Raw genomic sequence first — 20,094 nt, forward strand, 5'->3', positions numbered from 1 at the left:
TCATCTCAAACCAAACATTGATATTATTATTGATTGTTGATTAATACCACTCTTGTACTTTTCAGAATATACTTTAAACTATAAAAAGTTATTGAAAGGAGCTCCACATGTGCCGACTGTAACATTAAAGTGATGAAAACATGAACGCAGTAGAGCCCAAGTTCCTGACATACTTTCCTATAAACTGATTATTGATTGACAGAGTAACATTGGATTCTTTATAGATTTAGATTAATGATGTGAAATATGATCAGCACTTCAATCAGACTTTGAGTTCACCTGGAGTAAATTCAGCAGCTACCCTGCAGTGTACACAGTCATTAAAACTAGCTGCACCTCTACCAGCTTTGAGAACACTTTAATGATCAATAATTATAAAACATATCATATATATTATTCTGAAATAGACCAATCTGCACAACTGCACAATTTAAACTGATCTTCTGAAAATTGTAAGGACTAATTTGATCTTTCTCTCCGGCATCAGTCTATATAAAGCTGTGTTTTGTGCAGATCTGCTGCAAAACTGTGTTTCTTTTCCTTCAGAGGAACTGTTGATGTTCAGTCTGTGTATTTGTTTAACTCTAACATGAAACCAGATTTATCCCCAGGTTCATTGGTTATGTAATCGAGCTCCCGGCGTGCTTTTTGGAGGCAGACGCGGCTCGTTAGCCAGAAACATGCCTCGGTGGTTTGACAGAATAATTATGTGACTGTCACACAGGAGCTCGGTCTAATGAGCAAAATGATCTGAGTTTCAAATTTCATTTAGTTTTATATGAAAATGCTAAAGATCTAATGCCCATTTTGATAAGAAAGGATCTCCTGGCCTTGACTATAATCAGCAAAATTAATAAACGTAAAAGTATAAGACAAATATCCCTTATGACTCTTTTTTTAAACTTTTGAATAATATATCATTTGATTATTACAACTTGTGCATCAACATGAAAGCAGGAGTTTCCTGCTGTATCTAACTTAAGTGATGCTCCCTCAGACTGACTTTTCTTTATGACATATGTATTTAATTTATACCGTAGTTATTTGATCATATATTTTAACCAGAAAGCTGAGTACAAAACAAAATAATAATTTCAAAAGAATGAGTTAAGAAAAATAGTGAATCAAATAATAATGACTATAATAATTATAAGAAATATCTGTTCACATGTTCATGGAAACACTATATGACTTCATGACTTTTTAGGATAGGCTATGATATTTTATACATCCTTAAATATATTAAATATAAATAATAGTTTTAATTTGTATACAATGCTATGAAATACTACAATAGGACATTATTTTTAATATTTATTAGGACCCACTAAACAAGGTTTGACTTTATTACATACTATGTAATGTACATCACTTTTTATATATTTATGACAACTATGCTACACTTTTAGATAATTAATTACATTCTTTATGATTTGTATTGAATTTTATGACTTACTTAAGAAACTTTAAGATGGTTCTTTGCCGTACTTTAAAAATGTTTTAATCAAATATTATGAAAGGATTTGATTTAATAACTTATTTAATTATTAATTCAAACTCTACAATGACTGTGTATGATTTTATGACATGCACTGATTTTGGTTATATTTTTAAATGACATACTATACTGTTAGGTGATTATTTCTGACTTACTGTACTGACTTTAATTACACGTTATTGCGTACAATAATATGAGTTTTTAAACAGAAATGTATGAAATATGATATTATTACTGATGGTATTTTCATGAAGAAGTCTGCTCTGATTTTCTATGGACTTTGTTTAATATACTATACGATGACACATTGAAATATGTCTTAATGAAGTACTTCACTTTAACTGTTTTAAAAATGTTACATTGATTTTAGGTACGTACTTACCATGTTATGAAGAGGGCCATTATATTAAGTATCCAGATGTCATAATGCAATCAAATCTTCTAGAAATGCTAAACCTTTATTTTTTAAAAAGGAATAAAAAGACAAACTGGCTCCACTTTCATTTTGTGGGTGTTTATTTCAACAAATTTCACCACAGGAATGATCATGCAATACTTATGGAAAACCGAAAAGGAACAGTTTAATGCCATGTCTTCTTCTACCTTCTTCCAGGTTCACAGGGTCAGGGTTTTACTTTTAAATTAAATGACAACGTAACAGAATACAAAGTGGATAGGGCAGGTAACACCCCCAAACACTTTCACAATTGTATGTGTTTTTTCTAATTCAATAAGCACATTCAATGTCAACTAAGTAAAAGTCCAAATAAATTACTTGATATATAATTATGCTTTTTCCTCAATGAAAGACACAGTTGTCTTCTTTAACCATGCAAATTGAGAAATCACAAAAAGTCTTAATTCTCCCATTTGTCATTCAATCAAATAGTTGATGATCATGTGTTATTTACCCTAAAAAAATGAGGTGGATTGCTGCTGTACAAGAGGGATCTCAGGCAAACATGAGAAAAGGCAAACATGAGAAAGGACATTTAGGGTGTGAAAAAAAACTGCTTTTAGGGGCGATCAAGACAACATGATGACAAATGTTAAAAAAAGCATACTACAGTAATTAGTTGGTTTTTTTTTCTCAGAGAAAGCCAGAGTAAAACAAAAGGCTTCGAACCTCTTACAAATCATGAATATATGCATCTGCTATACATAAATAATTTTACTCCAAATTAAAAAAAACATATACTAAGAAATAACACTTACCTATAAACACACAGAAGTACCACAAAGACATCTTTTACTGAAAGCCGATCAAGGATTATTTTTTGCATGGACTGGATCATTTTCAAAAGTATGTACATATTGCTCGTGGATTGTGAATGTTTTTTTTTGTACTTGCACTTCAGTTTAATTTTTTAAGAGGTCGTCCATTTCAGTATCCCAAGTATAAACCACTTACAGAAGGCTTTCTTCTCATCCCCTCAGAGCTCATCTCCATGAGAAACGACTTGTTGATCCGCTCTTTGCTCCTCTTCCTCAGAGAAATCTCCCTCCTCACATGAAATTGCAGCGTCCAGTGCCTCTACACACAGATCTCAATGGGTGTTGCCACCAGGTGGCGCCCTCTCTCGTTGTTCTCTCTGTTGACGCGATCGTAGCTGCCGGTGGAGGACGGTGAGCTGTTCGTGGACACGGACGAGAAGTGGGTGTCCATCATGACGCTCCCCTTCCCTGACATAAAAGCATGCGACAAGCTCTGCTGCTTCAGCCTGTCCACTAACACGTTCTCTTCAGACGACGACGAGCTGATGTCCAGAGCGGGCGCCACACTGCTCGCCAAGCCGTTTCCGTTCTCCGTGTCCAACATCCAGCTCTGGTTGAAGTAGCTGAAGACTTCTTTGACGGAGCAGCGGCGCTCCTGCTCGATTGAGAGGAGCCTTCGGAACATTCGAAGAGAATCATCGGTGAAGCGCCGCCACTGCGACGGAACGGTTCCCGTCCGGCGCCGCTGCCAACGCACAAACTCCTCGTAGAAGGTGTCGTTTGGCATGGCCTTCTCCCAGGGAAAGTTCCCTGTCAGCATGCAGAAGAGCAGCACTCCAAACGCCCACACATCTGTGCTGTAGTCCACACAGAAGCCCTCGTGCCGTGAGGTGTCGCACAGCTCGGGCGCTGTGTACGGGATCGTGCCGCTAACACGCTTCACTGGGGAGCCTGCACGCCGCGTCATACCAAAGTCTGAGAGCTTGACTTTGCGACACTCTTTGTCGAAGATGAGGATGTTCTCTGGTTTGATGTCTCTGTGCACTAGTTTCTTACAATGCAGGTAGTCCAGGGCGATCGCCACCTGGTGGACGCAGCGCTTCGCCACACACTCAGGAAGTCCCACCTGAACAGAGGAGAAGAAGGAGGAGAAGAAGGACAAGGTCAAAGACATGAAACCAATTAAAATGTGAAAATATGAAGAAAAAAATCATATTCAATTCGTATGACGGAAATATCAGAAAAAGTATGCTTATAAGTAGCGTCCTTGTCATTTGTAAGAAGAAGAAGAAGACATACTTTTATTAATCCCTTACAGGGAAATTGCTTTCTCTACTCTGTTGTGTTGACACACATTAAACACACAGAGGAAATACATGCACAACACAGAACACAACCACATGCAGAGGAGAGGTGGCAGAGCAGAGAGGCAGCCAGGTACCCGGCGCCAAGGGAGCAGATAGAGGTTAGGTGCCTTGCTCAAGGGCACCTCGGCAGTGGCCTAGGAGGAGAACTGGCACCTCTCCAGCTACCAGCTTACTCCATATTAAGCACATTTATTCATGATGGAAGGTGCAAGGCTCCCTGAACACAGGATACATGTGATCATTTTTCTCTCACCTGTGGGGGGATGATGTCAAACAGATCTCCTGCCAGCGCGTACTCCTGAGCGAAGATGTAGTACTCATCGGTCTCAAAGGCGATGCCGTACATGTTGATGATGAAGGGGCAGGGCGACAGGTACAGGGAGATGCTGTACTCTCTCAGGAAACTCTTCAGCTTCGTCGTCTTCTTCCTCAGAAACTTCAGGGCCATTTTCGTGCCTGAGAAACAAAAAAGGAGGACAGACGAATGTTACATAACTCCATAAATTTCAATCCTCTCTTCCTCTTTTTCATGCATATGAAATGTGTCTAGGGTAATTATTTCTCATCTGCCAAATTGCAAGTATGAGACTTAATTAAAATGATCAAAATGTGATGAATAATTAAAATCTCCAACGCCACTGAAATAAATCCTGCAGTTTTTCAAATCCTCCAGAATAGTTATGTTCCCACAGAGTGACCTGCTTACATTTTTAAAAGTACGGTTTTCTTCATTTTTAACAACACTCTACCACGGATAAAGTTCTGCATTTACTCATGTATGCGTCTGAAACATTTACTTTCAGGTTCTTAAAAGTATTAATTGTGTAGTAAAAGGTTCCCTGGCAGTGATTTACTTTTATTTATTCTATATACTTGTTATATTTAGCATCTTGTGCTTTTTTCCTTTCCTGCATTTTATGATGTGTTGTACGAGTACGAGACTGTGTTTAACGGTGATAAACCTTTAAATACATTATTACGTTCAATATGCCATCACTGAGTCATTTTATATGATAAACAGTTGTGTAAAATCATATGAAATATAATTTGTCAGCTTAAGTGACGTTGACCTTTGATCATTTATTGGACGAATGAACTTTTGTGCCACATTTTTAAAAATGCTGTTTGTAGTCATGATTAATCACAGGTTATTGTTATGATTAACGCCACTAAAATGTAAACTGATGCACAAAAACAAATGTAGTCTCTTGTGAGGTTCAGAGGCCCAGCTCAACACTTTACTGCAACAGGAGAGAAATGTCCAGAGCTAATCAGAAATATAAAAAGGTGGAGCGATGCCACGTCTGCACCATCAGTCAGTGTGTCAGCGAAGAGGAGAGGGGACGCTTCTCCAATAGCACCGGCTCAGCTCTGCAAAGTGCAGGTCAACAGAGACCCTTTAGGAAAGGTGCAGAGTCTGTTCTTAATACCGTGATGGAAGAGAAAGAAGTACCAACTACAGTATGCACAATTTACCTTGAGAGAATGTGTATTTTGTGCATCAAATTAAAGCATTTTCAAGAATATGGGTCAATTTGAAGTCTCTTATCTTGCAGAAGGTGTCAAATCTCACCTGTTGCCCTGGTTAGAAGGTTTTGCAGTACATGTTTTGCAGTACAAGCAATATTACTATCCTTATTATGGTCACCATTAACCTTATTTTTAACACTTATTAATTGAAATGTATTATTATAACATTTATATTTTTTTATTATTTGTAGAGAATTCTTGAGTCTTTGACACAATATTTATCTACATGTAAAAGACCATTTTTTAAATATCTTTTCAAAACCCTTACAACTACATTTCAAATCCACCCCACTGCCCCTTATTTGGAAAAACAACAGTACAAAATAAAAAAAGTATTGTGCTTTTAGCTTTTGGATTTTGTTACTGAATATTAAAAGAGCGGTCCAACTTCTAACTGTGACGGATCCACATTTCAGTTTCCCTCCTCACTAAAACTTTAACACAATTATGATTCAAAAGGTCAGAAACGATATTGCCTTCAGGCCGTTTATACCCACAGTTAACCTGACATTTAAACCGAGCCCCATCAGACGATTAGATCTGCTTCTCTGACGGAGAGGATTTCAGTAATAAAGCAGCAGGTAAAAAACCACAGGAACACATTGTTTCAACTCCACACTTTATAGGCTTTTAAGGTCAGAATTCATCTTGGTGGCAGACTACCGCTGGTTTGAAAATTTCCTTTGGGCTCCATGAAACGAAAAGAGGACATGGTCTTCATTTTTTGGATTATTAATGTGGAAAGGTTGAAAAGATTTCCAATTAGTTAAGTAGTACATCAATGTTAACAACATAAAAGTGCTTTACAGTATCTGAGTGATTGCGGAAGACGGGGAATACATTTCTATCGTGTTTGTAGATGCTTCGATACGAAAGTACAAAGTAAATATATAAAGTAAATCTGGACTTAAGTTAGTAAGTATCTAAGTAAGTACAGGTAAGTATTAAATATGTAAATATGTACATGTCGCATGTATGTAAACATGTGTGTATGATATGTATTTCGTATGTATACATGTAAGTGACTAGTATGTAAATAAGTAATTAAGTAAGCAGAATTGGGAGAAGTACTCGATTTTGTACTTTAGTAAAAGTACAAGTACCAGAGTGTAGGAATACTCTGTTACAAGTACAAGTCCTGCATTTAACAGGTTACAGTTACAGTAGAAAAACTGTCAGCATCAAAATATACTTAAAGTACCAAAAGTAAAAGAACGATGGAGATTTGCCCATTTCTTATAATATCTGATATGTTTTATAATTATTGATCATTAAAGTGTTCTCAAAGCTGGTAAAGGTGCAGCTAGTTTTAATGGCTTTGTATAATGCAGGGTAGCTGCTGAATTTACTCCAGGTGAACTAATGTCTGATATAAGGGTTATTATATTTCACATCTCTAATCCAAATCCAAAGTAACTAAAAGTTAACAAATAATTGTACTGGAGTAAAAGTACACTAGTTACCTCTGAATTATAGTGGAGTAGAATTACAAAGTAGTGCAAAAATTGAGATAAGTAAAGTACCTCAAAATTGTACTTAAGTTCTTTCATTCTTTGTTAGCCATAGATGGATGTGAGAAAATAATAAGCTCTTCACAAAATCAAAGTAACTCGGGTGAGTAATTGAATAACAAGTATTCCTTTAATCATGTAAAGTAATCCAAGGCTTGATGCACCTGCCATGCACAGCTTCAAAACACTTTATTTCAAACAAACATCAAAAGAAGTATTTTAAGCATCAGCGTCAACACCCACACACAGTTACCTCTGATTTTGTGAACGACCAGGTCCACTTTCCCGTACGTGCCCTTCCCCAGCTCACAGACAACCTCATAGTATTTGTTGATGTCCAGTTTCTCCAGGTTCTGAGCAGCAATCAGCTGGAGTTCCTCCAGGATGTCGATGGAGGCGCGGGAGCCGTGTGGCGAGGAGTTCATTGTTGTTGAGGGCGGGTCGGGGCTGGGAACGAGGGTCTGGGTTGGAGACGGATGTTCCTGCAGGAAGGAAAAGAGAAGGTTCACTACGAGACCAGAACCCACCCGTCTCCACCTCCACTGTAAACACAGCACAGCTACTTATTGTGTTTAATAAGGAGCTGGATGCTTTGTGTTCAGGCAAATGAACCTTTGACTCTTTGTGTTCATGAGAAAATGATTTTATAAAGATCACAAGGCACACCAGCAAAGATGTGTGGATAGTGTTTCATTATAAGCTGTGGAATAAGTACAATCGACAGTGTGAAAAATAATATAAAATTCAAAATTGTACCAATTTCAAAGTATTAGCATGTAAATATATCTATTTTTAACATTTGAAAAGTAAAAATCTAAGGACTTTTTAGAATAATACAGATGATATTGTTTTACCATCATAAATTAAAAGTGTGGCTTTTTCTAATGTTACGTACTGCTTGATCAATTTATAAATAATAGTATATAATTATTTTTTGTATTGAGTGTCTGAATCAGTCTATAAACACATTTTTTAAATACATGTACCATAGTGGAGTTAACACAAGTAGACATATCTAATACCATAAAAAGTATAAAGTAAAAATAAATAGCTTTGGCTGAAAAATGTAATTATGCAAGTAGGCTACAAGTACCTTAAAATAGTGCTTGAGTACTGAAAAGAATTGTTATGGAGGAGTGATGCTGATACTTAGTTTCCGGTGGCAACCTCTACAGCAGGGACTCCACCCACCACCAGCCAGGGGTGCGTGAGCTGCCACCGGGGGGTGCGCGAGATGAAACATGTAATGGTGGTCTGGTGTAAAAATATTAAACAGTGTTGTTTTTTAAGTGGGATTTTTCCATAGTTTACAATAAAACAGGAACAATAATAATTTCCTTTGTAATCCCTTTTATTTTAAATTAAAAAAAACTGTAATGTATTAGTTTCACTGTAGCCTAGGATATATGCCCGCCAACTCGTTTCATTCATTCTTTCAAATATGATTAACTGGCTGAAATCAGGGACATTTTGAAGTGGAACGTCTCATGACAAAGTTATTTATATAAAACAAAGCTTTGTTGCGATTTTTTTTTTTCGGGGGTGCGTCAACCCGGTTGGGACGTAGAAGGGGGTGCGCCGCAAAAAAAGTTTGGGAACCGCTGCTCTACAGAATGTCCGATCAGAACACAAAGGGGGAAAACGGCATCTAGAGAAATGTTATTGAGTCGTCATTTATTGAGTCTTCCCACCCACAACACAGAGTACCGAAATGATTGCACTTGCTGACGTAGTACATAGGTGTAAGGTCTGTAAGGTGTGGTTCATTAACACAGAAAAGAAAGGAAAGACATGTGTATAATGTCCTGCGATAAATGTGTAGCCTACAAACCAGCCTAGGTAGTATTAGCTTAGCAGGGCTACATGTGGCTTTGAAGATGTTTAACTGAAGCTAAACATTAGGCTTACACATAGCCCGCACACATGCAGCATACATTATTGTACAAATAGCATTAGCAAGCTCAAGGTGAAGCTAAACTGTGCTACATCAGTATTAGCATGCCACTCGCTATTAGCATAAATTAGCAAGTCAGCTAACAACAAAGTGTAACTTGGTGCATCCAATCAACAGTTAAGATTGCAGGCTTGACAACTAACATATAATCACTTATATGCACAAACTCACCATTAGATACACGCACACCATCAAAGTAACAGAAATGAGTGACTTAAACAATGAGAGCTACAACTATATAGGGCCAAGAGATAGGAGGCCAATTAACTGCCTGACCAAATCATACTGAACAATACAAGGAATAAACAGATTTGAAAACAAACAGATGGGCTTTTGTACAAGTACAGTAGACAAGTACATTTCTCTACACCACTGGAAGCAGACAAGAAAAATATGTAAAACAAGTGAGATTGGATCACAGAGAAGGCAAGTTTTGCTGTTTGAAGAGCTGAGCCGCTGCCTCCCTGCATTAATGAACATCTTATTCTATCCCAACGTGTTTCCCATCATCATTTCCAACCTCGGAAAATCGGTCCAACCATCCTCCTTCTGCTTCTAAAACAAGAAGCCAAGCAACACTTGCCTCCTCCAGTGTCATCACCCGCAGCGGGCCAACATCTCTGAGCGACAGCAGACTCTCTGCAGCCCTGATGGCGCAGCACAATTATACCATCTCTCATTGACAAGGATAAGAACGTGTCGGAGGATACGGGATGCAAGCCACTTCCTGTGCAGAAAGTCCATCTGTGTTCCTGTCTGCAGCCTGAGCATGCAGGAGAGGGTAACGTCTGCACAACTTTCAATGCTACTTCTACTTTACTACAATTTGGAACCACATATTGTATTTTTACTCCTAAAATGTGTTTAACATTAGTTAGTAGTTGCATTACTTTGCAGGTAAAAGCGTACTGTGACATGTCTCCATGCTTTAATATTCAGAAAGCTCTTTATTATTTCATACTGTCTGTGCTGCAGCACCTCTTTTCACCCACTGTCTGAAACCAGAGCCCAGTCTGCTCTGGTTGATTAGCTAGCCCCTTAGCCACTTGAAGAGCGAGTGTTATATATTGATATCACTATGTTACGGGATTTTATCATTTGCAGACCATTTACATGCACACAAATCTGTATAAAACACTACAGGAAAGAGAAACCCCAGAAAAGAATATAGGACCTCTTTAAACATATCAATACAAACTATAATAATCTCATAATGAGTATGTATATACTACTATGGATAAAAGATACCATGAAGTATAAAAAGTCAAAGTTAGCTCCAACCTTCTCAGCTGCAAAATGTAAAATGGTGTACACATTAAAAGACCATTATCTATAATCCAGTGATATAACGTATATTATTCTGAAAACAGCCATAGTTTACTTTATTTTGATTTACTTCAGTCAAGTGTCTGAGTATTTCTTCTACCTCTGATCAAAGCCAGTTAAAAAAAATTGATGATCTCGCAGTGACAGAGGGAAAATGGCTCTAGACACAAACAGTATGTCCTGAGCATGAAAGTACAACCAGCAGACAAAAAATTAGGAGTCAGCTGAACCCAAAGGAGCCGACTGGCTGTCCATCACCGGTCTACTCAGCATCCATCTGACAAGGTCAATAAAACAAACACACATTAAACGAGACAGCGAGGCTGCTGACTGAAAAACTACCAGCAAACAGCCTTTTTATTTTCTGCCTCTGTGATTCGAAATTTAATTAAAATTCAAGCTCTTTTCTGTCTGGTTTATCTGCAACACTGTGACTGAGTAGCCGCATTATCAGCACAATAAATGAAATGGGTTTTGTGTCTGCATGCAGAAATAGTCACTTTTTTACAAAGCCTGGTCTCACCTGCTTTTCAGATATAACAGGTGCAAGAGGAGATGCTTTAAAGCTTTTTTTTTGTTCATGTATCACACATGGTTTACCAATACTCACATAAACTACAGGAGCAGATGGGTTTAAACCTAATTTCACACAGATGTTGTGTCCCCACGCATTCAAGTTGTACAAACACTTCAACCTGTAAAAGAGCCACTTAGCAATAGCTGAGAAAATCCCCTGATTTGATGCCTGTTGTATAATAATCTCGAAAATAGCATATATGCTTGGATGAAGTTGGAAAATAATGGTAAAGTGTACGCAGCTCTCTTTACACGGAGATGGTAGCTCACTATCTCCCCGTGCCAAGGGGACGGGAATATTCAGATGAAAGACAAAAGGTGCAATTTTATTTGTTGGTCCAGTTTACATTTAGGCATTAAAAACACCAGATTGGAAATCCTGGAAATTTGAAAAAATGAAAAACCTCATAATCAGCATGAACACTTGGGTGATAATCCACGGGAAAACAAACAACAATATGGTTTAAATGGTTCCATTTTGTTTCTGTCAGGTTTGAGTAACATGTGTTTTAATCAGCAAGGTATAATTTTGTAAATGTGAGAGAGGCATATAATTGAATGTTTCGTAGAAACGTTACCTATTTTTTTGTATTGAATATTACTACAAAACCCATACCTGCACTATGTAGTATAACTCCTGTTATTGTTATTGTATTTATATTAGCAAATACTTCTGTATTCTACATTGTACATGTATTCCCTATATCACTGTGAATTCTAAGATGTTCATTTTGGTAAATGAATTGTTTCAACCAGTGCTGCATCATCAAATATTCAGACTAATTGTTCACTTGCTGCCTTGTCTGATTCTTAGCTCTTCTAACCGTGATAACCTTGACATAGACGTATGCAGTGCGAACACATTCACAATGTACCACATAACCTCCTGAGCATTAAGCATTGCTCGTTTGTGCTCTCAGCCTGCCGTCATATCAAAGAGCCTGCAGATGAAAGAACTTACAACCAGCCCTAATTAAAAGCATCTTCTGTATTTGCCGCTGCCCTGATGTTTTTTCTCTGTATAACAGTGCCACGGTGGCTCCCCAGAGGCCCTCAAGGAGCACCAATCTCTCTCCTGGGTGAATAAGGGTTATGAGAACTCCTTCCTGTCTTTCTATTGTGTGAAATGCTCGTCTGTAATCAAAGCCGAAACTCTGATTTGCGTCATTGCTGTTTTTTCATCCCCTCCTGTACCACCCGGCTCATGTTACCTGCCTATTGCACCAAGCTGGAGAGGGGGTGAAGGGCTGTGTCTAACTGTCTGATGGAGGAACAGGCTGCAGGGACATCACAGAGGTGAAAAGCTCACCGTGTCAAAAAAAAATCTCACATCCAAAGAAATGGCATTTGTGAGTATGCCGACTGTAAATAATGAGAGTAAAAGCCTAGATCGCAAAACATTTATGCGTGACTGACTGAACTAATGTTCCAGTCCCAGAAAAAGAACATAACTAAAAAGGTCAGTATGTTATAATTTTTCCTTGACACAAAGAAACTTGTGCAAGCTTTTATTTCAAGCAAACTCCTGCACTGCAAAGCTGTCAGTAAATCAATTACAACTTGCATGAGACTGCAGGATTTGAAACGGAAACAAAGAAAAAAGATCACATTGCTACTTTCCAGTTATTTTCAGGAAATACTTAAGAAAATGTTAAAAACCCTCAAGTACCCACACTTAACTTTAGACTTACAAAGTTATTTTATCCCCCAGACGTCAGCAGAGACCTGATAATTTACTACTGCGAGTTATTACGAGATGTAATTGTACTTAAAACCTGATAAAAGTGCTGAGTAACTGTCTCACTACTGCTAAAGTAGAAACACATTAAGCACTGCAGAAAAACTGCTTCTGCCACCTCATTTGTGTCCAGGCCAACATCGACTTGTAAAACATCAGCACCTAATTCATCCTTTGCAACGCTTAATCAATATGTCAGCCACCTAAGAAATACTTAAGGAACAATTGCTACCACCTTAATTCATATTATGTGCTCAAAAAGATCTGATAGACCCCAAAAGTTTCAGAAAGAGGAACACCTGATCATTTATACCATATTTAAGACCAAAATATCTCAACAAACATTTGATAGATGGACATTATATTTTGGACTCATATTCATGATCCTCAGAGGATGAATCATAATGACTTTGGAGATTTTCGGACTATTCCTCTTCCGCCTCTAGTGTTGTAGTACTCACGACCGGTCTTGGTCTCGAGACCACTTTTTAAAAGGACTGGGTCTTTTCTCGGAATCGACTGCATTTGTACATGCTTTTGTCTCCGTTTCCGACCTATAGGACTCAAGGTTTTATGTCAAGTCTGGTCAATTCACCTTGGTCTTGGTCTTGGTCTTGATTCTGTCTCGCCCTGCCTTGGTCTTGGTCTTGGTCTTGACTCGGTCTTGCCCTGCCTTGGTCTTGACTTGGTTTCGACCTCTTAAAGTATTGGTCTGGTCTTGGACTTGGTACACTCCCGTCTTGGTCATGACTAGGTCTCGGTTAAGGTGGTCTTCAGTACAATACCATCATAAGGTCAATGTAACTAAACTAATCTGAGATGAAATACATTGTTAACAAAACACCTGTTTAGCAATAGCATGTTAGCATTTAGCTCAAGTTCAACTTCACAGAGTCGCTAGCATCTTCTTGTTTAAAGACCTGCAAAATTTAGACATTTTAATTACACACCTACACTTCTACAAGGTTTAGCAGTTGCTCAAATTTGATTTAATATGCCAACATGTTCAAGATGTCCTAGCAACTCACAAACAAATAATCAGAAATAGAAAACTGAAAAACAAAGGGACTGAACCCAACCATCCCCAATAGAAGTTCTAACAATCAGAATCCCTTATATTTGGAAAATATGTCACCATACTGAACTATTTTACAGGCTAGAGTCAATACATTTTGCCCAATCCATAATGTTTTGGTGTTGATAACATCAAATATCCACAGCTAAACCCAATGGTATAATTGACCAAATGATTCCTCTCTCTTCAACATCATTTTAATCTGAGTTGTTCAGGTCTGGCAGGTTGTGTAATTACCTGCAGACCTGCTGGGCCAGAGGAGCTTAATACTGTGCTTAAACAGAAAGAAAAAGATTTATAAAACAGGGGAATCTTTTATTATTAACTAAAGGGAGAAAGCAGAATAACAGATAATAAAAATAACCACTTGGAGCTTCACATCTCGTGAGTTCTCAATAGATATGACAATTAGTAATCTCTGCTTCTCAGAGGCAGAGATCGCTGCGGATGTAAAAAACCATGCGACGTCGGAGCTCCATAAAAACAAAGCTGTCTAAGCCGCCTGATGCTCTATTTGACATATTTTTGGAGTAATTATACTGTTTTGGACGAACAGAACTATTGTTTTCGGGCATCACTTTAACATTTTACGGGGACAATCTGCATTTTGGTATGAGGGCGCACGCCAAAAGTAAGAGTGCGCAGCGCCCAGGTTAAATTAGGTTTAAACCAACAGATTCCTCAATAATTCACAAAGTACATTAACTTAAAATGAACCAAACTAGATAAAAAACCATCCTCGCAAGGGAGAACTTCTGCTCTGCATACAACATCTAATACACATACAAGACTTCAAAGTAATATGTTGGTGGGAATAATTGACTTGTCTTTGATTTTATCGTGGTATTGAAAAGCGTGGAGCAGGAAGGTGGAACACTATGGCAATTTGGGTTTGATCGTTTCGAAGTCAATGAGTTTTGGTTAGATGCCTGGGGAAAAAAAGTCTGTGGTTGGTCTGTGATTTTAAAGTGTTGTTCTACAACATAAAATACGTCAGTAAAAACCTCAATCCTGATTATTTAAAGCTTCTATGTCTCTTAATAACAGCAGTTGCTCGTGACGTGAACAAAACGTGTAGGAATCAGTGTTTACCACAGAGCTAATTTTTCTGCAATACCTCAAGACTGAATAGATAAATGACATAGTGTTTTCGTTGAGCAAGCCCCTTGCAATGCTAACTTCAGGGTAAGCCGACAAAATAATAAACTCTTGGGGAATTTCACTGATATAAGTTTCCAAAACGACTTTTCTGGTATTTTGACATTCCTACTGACTGTCAGCTTTTCAACGATTCCTAGACTGCACAATAAGACTTGCAAGTCTTCCCCCCCTGAACCAGTCCCTGTGGACCTTTTGTCATTCTTACCTATTCAAGTCAGTGCCAGTGAACCAACATGTTAGAATACTATTCTCTGTATCTGCCCACTGAGATAACACAACCGGGGAGATTATTTCTGCACCATGAGCAGCTCTTCCCTGCGCAAATGTTTGAAGAGCTAAACCCGTCACAGCCACAGCTCTGGCCCTCACACTCCCTGTCCCTGTGCAGCTGCCCAGCCCCAAAGGGGGACCGAGCTGCAGGACTCTCATGGAGCTGTAGAGCACATCAAAGCCGGCTCGGCCTCCAGCATGTGCGAACACTGGGGCTTTGTGCGTGCATGCTCGGCGGCGCATCACTGGGCGCTCTCCTTTAATTCCAACCCATTTCTGCTGCTGTGAACCCCACGCTACAGTAGGTAATGCTGCCCCCTTTGTCTGCTTTAATCTCTGCCTCTTTCTCTCACTTTCTATCTCTGCACTGTTAATGCATGACCCCCTATCTGCTGTGTGCAAACATGCGTCAGTGTGCATCGAAAGACTGTACAGAGCTGCAACGATTAGTCGACAAATCGATCCACAGATCATTAAACCAGCAACTATTTTGATAAATATTAGTCATTTTTCATGCAAAGATGTGATCAAATTCAGTTTTCAGCTTGAAAAACTTGAAGACTTCGTGCTTTTTCTTAAAACATATATATATATACTAAGAATCAGTCTTGTCATCAGTAATTTGACAGAGAATCACGGTTTTTTTATTTAAATGAATTGTAATGTCCTTTTTGTACTTAATGGTAATAATAACATCATGTTAAAACTATCATGGTTTCGGGATTTTCCCTTTTCTGTAGTGTGTTATATAGGTTTTTGTGCAGGTAAATGGTCTGCAAAGGCTAAAATCCTCAAGTTTCCTCCAGAGGGAGTTTCTCTCCCACACACTCCCCCCTGCTATTTTTTAGGGTAAGGTGAACACTATAATGAAATCTATGCTTCTTAGAATCGGAGGATGAAACCCTCTTTATTAGTCACATACATGCACACAGCAGAGCACACACAATGAAATTGGTTCTCTGCATTTAACCCATCCTAGTACTAGGAGCAGTGGGCAGCTATCGTGCAGCGCCCGGGGAGCCATGGGGAGGGGGGAGTCCGTGTCCGGTGTCCGGTGCCTTGCTCAAGGGCACCACAGCAGGGCCTAGGAGGTGAACTGGGACCTCTCCAAGTAGCAGTCCACCTTCCATATTTCAAGTCTGTTCGGGGACTTGAACCGGTGACCCTACGATTCCCAGTCCATCTCAGAGCCACAGCACTCAATAATAAATGACACTGATCGACCGCTTGATGATAACTTCACATTATTTCCATTTGGTTTGAGATACAGGACACGAACAGGGAGAGGAGGAGCTTCAAGAGGAGTTTTATTCCTTCTGCACCAGCAACCACGAACCATCTGCCACACTGACAATGCTATTAGGTGGGATAACTGAGTGTACTTTTTATATCTATATGTTGCTGTGTACATGCTGTGAAACAAATATCCCTCTGGGACAATAAGCCAAAGCCTATTTGCTGATATAGATTTGAGTGTGTCTGGTTTAGGGCTGTTAGGATAATAAATGTTCAGAATAATTGATTCAGCATATATCCACTACTTCCCAGGGCCTGCGGTAACATCTTCAAATGTGTAGGTCTTAAAAATCTGGAGATATTTCGTTTTCAGTGAATTACGAGAATGAAAAAGGAGCTAACAATATCTTCCAGAAACTCAAACCAAATTATGTCTGGCAATTTGTTACTTCTACTAAGGAGGCTGGTTTTCAGATAAACTACACGCAATATTTGCTATCAATACAGATCAAACTCTTATATAGATTATTGCACAAAGAATACCAGAAAAAAACATTTCAGTGTCAGTCCTCAACTAACGATTATTTCCAGATTGATAGATTCATCTCCCCAGAGTCCAATGAGACATCATCAGTGGTAAGATTGCCTGCCAAAAGCTATACAATCAGCTTCCCGCTGGCTCATGGCTATTGAAAATATATAAAATATCAAGTTGAAATGAACATGCATGACCCCTCAGGCAAATATTGATTGTTTTATTAAATATAATGAATGTATTAATGCTGACAATTGTCCAATGGAAGTTTAAAAGCAGTCTTCCCAGAGCCCAAGGTATTGTCTTCAAGCGTCTTGTTCTATTATAACAAAAGATATCCCAAACTTGACGATAATAGAAATAAAATTCACTTAAAATGGTAACGTTTTTAAAACCATGAGTCTAGGATTTATAACAAAGCAGACAAAAGTAGCTCTTTAATTCTAGTTTGCATGCATCTTTGTTGAGAACGTTGATTAGCTATAGCTAGCTGATGAAGTGTTTTCAATCATTAGTTATATAACAAAAATACAGCGGCTACATACATATTATATTGAACCCAGACAATTTTGGTATAGCTTTATTTGCTTAAATTTTTTTAAAAGGATACGCGATCATCAGAATAGTTGTAGATAACGTCAATCGATTAATCGACTAATCATTTCAGCTATAACACGACTGTGGATTTCTGCTGCCAAATTAAGCTTGTTGAAGCCATAACCCCAAAAATAAAGGGAGTTCCCATTAATACAAAGAATGTACTAAATAATGAATCAAGGATGTAGGCATCCACAGTGTATCCTCCATCACAAGACTCAGTTTCATTGTCAGTTTACTGTCTGGGAGTCATAATAAAATCAGCACAAAGACATGAAGTCAACCAGCTCTGCAGACACAAAGCAAACATCCTAATCAACCCAACGTGTAGTACACGTCCACTCAGGTAGAGCTGGTTCGTCTGGCAATACATCATGTGTAGAAATGTAGTGTGAATAATAAATCCAACATAAAGTGGTGTATGTGAAGCTGGGACACAAAAGATCACAGCACCTCCATTGTTCTGATCAGGCTGTGTTTGCTCTCATGGTACCCAACTTTTTGCATTATACAAAATAAAAAACGTGATTTATAATTTAAATAAAACAGTTTGAAAAGAGTGCAAATTACGAAGCCGGCTTTTAAACCCAACACTTTTGCAAGGTAATGCTTTGCAGCAGAGTATCACAAATACATGCAATGAGACAATGCAGAATATTAGCAGTGAGTGAATAAAAAAAACCACATTTAAAGACACAAATGACCATTTCATTGGCAGTTAATTGCTTCAAAACCGGTCAGGAAATTAAGATCTGATCCTACCTTTCAAACTGTGCTGCATGCAATGTGTCAATCCATCCAGGCAACACCTTATTGTAACTAAAAACTAAATAGGAAACAGATCCTTGAATGGTTTTTGGGTTTTTTTCTTCTTCAGGGTGTTAGAAAAGAAGCAGGATTCTGTGTTTGTCTGCACCGCCGCTGTCAGTCAGTCACCCGGCTGCTGGATCACCCTGCAGCCGCTTTCTCTGTATCTCTATTGTCTCTGCGCTCCTGCAGATAGGCCCCGCCCATTGCTGCTACCGTCCAATCGGAGCTCAGAGCGGCGGTGCGCTTCTCTGCAATGATCATGCGTTCAAGTGATGTAGGAATTCACATGGTCAACCACAACCGGCAATTTATAGGTTGATTTTAAGCAATGGTTGAAGTATTGAACTCCTTTATTTGAGGAAAAATTGTAATAACACTGAAATGAGAAGTCCTGAAATGCCAATGTTACCTAACTAAAAGTGTAAGAAGTAAATTTGGAACAGATAAATGTAGCATCAATTAGCATTTATGTAAAATGACTTTGAACTTCTGGGCTGGTCCAAAACGTTTTCACGAACTGAGACGTGTGCTTTCACTGGCTTACATTATAATGACATATATCAATTATAGTCAGAAAAACATTTTATAAGTAAAACTAGCAAATGCAAATAATATATATATATATTTGTATTTGTATTTTTTAAAATTATATTATAATAAAATACAAATTATTCTAAATAATTTACAGAATGATTTACAGATTATTAAATTATCAGCTAATTTTTGTCAATTGATTCATGGACTGATCATTGCAGCTGGAAACATTTTTGTGTAGTTTAAAACAAACCAGTATATTTTATAAACTTCTCTTATGTTTTTAATGCCAATATCTTTATTTGTAAAGTAACTAAAGCTGCAATATAAATGTATTGCATTAAAAAGTATACAATTTGAAAAATACTACTTCATTTTACTACAAGTCAACCTCACATTTGTACGGATTTGGCTGAGCCCAAAAAGTATAGTCTGCTTATTGTACAGATATTCCCTTTAACATAATGTTTAGAAAATCCATCAGACGTATGTAAATAAAACATTTTGACTAGAAGCTTAACTTGTATTAGGAAAGTCATCCCCCCTAAAATTCCCACGTCCATGAATGCAGCATGAGGATGCAATAATGCAAAGCACAACATGTTCTGGATGAAATGTGCAGCTCACATTAATATAATTTTTTTATAATAAATGTCTGTTTGCAGATGGTGAGAATAACAACAACATGAGTAATTGTAAACTGTAAATTAAAACTGCTCCTTCAAAGAGACTGAGGTGTCTTTACTAAAAGAGTGATGACTGCTGTTGTCTGTTTGGTGTATTGATTTATATCTGTGATAGAAAGCTCACTAATCATAATTATATTGTAGTTTAGTTGGTGAAGGCCCTCAGGCTCTGATGTTAGATTGCATTGTTTGGAGCAGTGGCATGATAGGGAGGAGACATCATGATTTAGACGTGATCACATTCCAAGCAAATCATTATTTTTGTTTTACATTTAACTGTGAAATATTCATTAACCTCATGTTGTCTGTCAAATCATTCAAATCAAACTAACTCTGATGTAGTGTCCATAACATGTCAACATGTGATAATCAGAAGATGATAACTGCTTGATGAAGGCAGACAAACATTTTCCCACCAAAAGATCAACACAAATGTAATGCTTGATGTTGACACTGGTGCTTTTGCTCCTTTGTT

At 38.0% G+C, this 20,094-nt stretch overlaps 1 protein-coding gene across 3 annotated transcripts; it reads right to left on the reverse strand.

Annotated features, from left to right (window-relative positions):
* Positions 1-1,996: 1,996 nt before the first annotated feature.
* Positions 1,997-18,558, reverse strand: LOC134877619 (serine/threonine-protein kinase SBK1-like). Of its 3 annotated transcripts, none has more exons than XM_063903185.1 (4): positions 18,352-18,558; positions 7,375-7,603; positions 4,334-4,536; positions 1,997-3,839 (listed from the first exon to the last, which is right to left on the reverse strand). In XM_063903185.1, the coding sequence occupies exons 2-4, from the start codon at positions 7,544-7,546 to the stop codon at positions 3,033-3,035; spliced, it is 1,182 nt and encodes a 393-aa protein (XP_063759255.1). In that variant the 5' UTR covers positions 7,547-7,603; positions 18,352-18,558; the 3' UTR covers positions 1,997-3,032. The 3 variants fall into 3 exon arrangements, with proteins under 3 accessions (XP_063759255.1, XP_063759254.1, XP_063759256.1); XM_063903184.1 differs by lacking the exon at positions 18,352-18,558 and adding an exon at positions 9,247-9,337; XM_063903186.1 differs by lacking the exon at positions 18,352-18,558 and adding an exon at positions 8,215-8,375.
* Positions 18,559-20,094: the final 1,536 nt, after the last annotated feature.

The sequence above is a fragment of the Eleginops maclovinus genome, chromosome 16, assembly GCF_036324505.1.
Source record: "Eleginops maclovinus isolate JMC-PN-2008 ecotype Puerto Natales chromosome 16, JC_Emac_rtc_rv5, whole genome shotgun sequence".
NCBI classification, from domain to species: domain Eukaryota; kingdom Metazoa; phylum Chordata; class Actinopteri; order Perciformes; family Eleginopidae; genus Eleginops; species Eleginops maclovinus.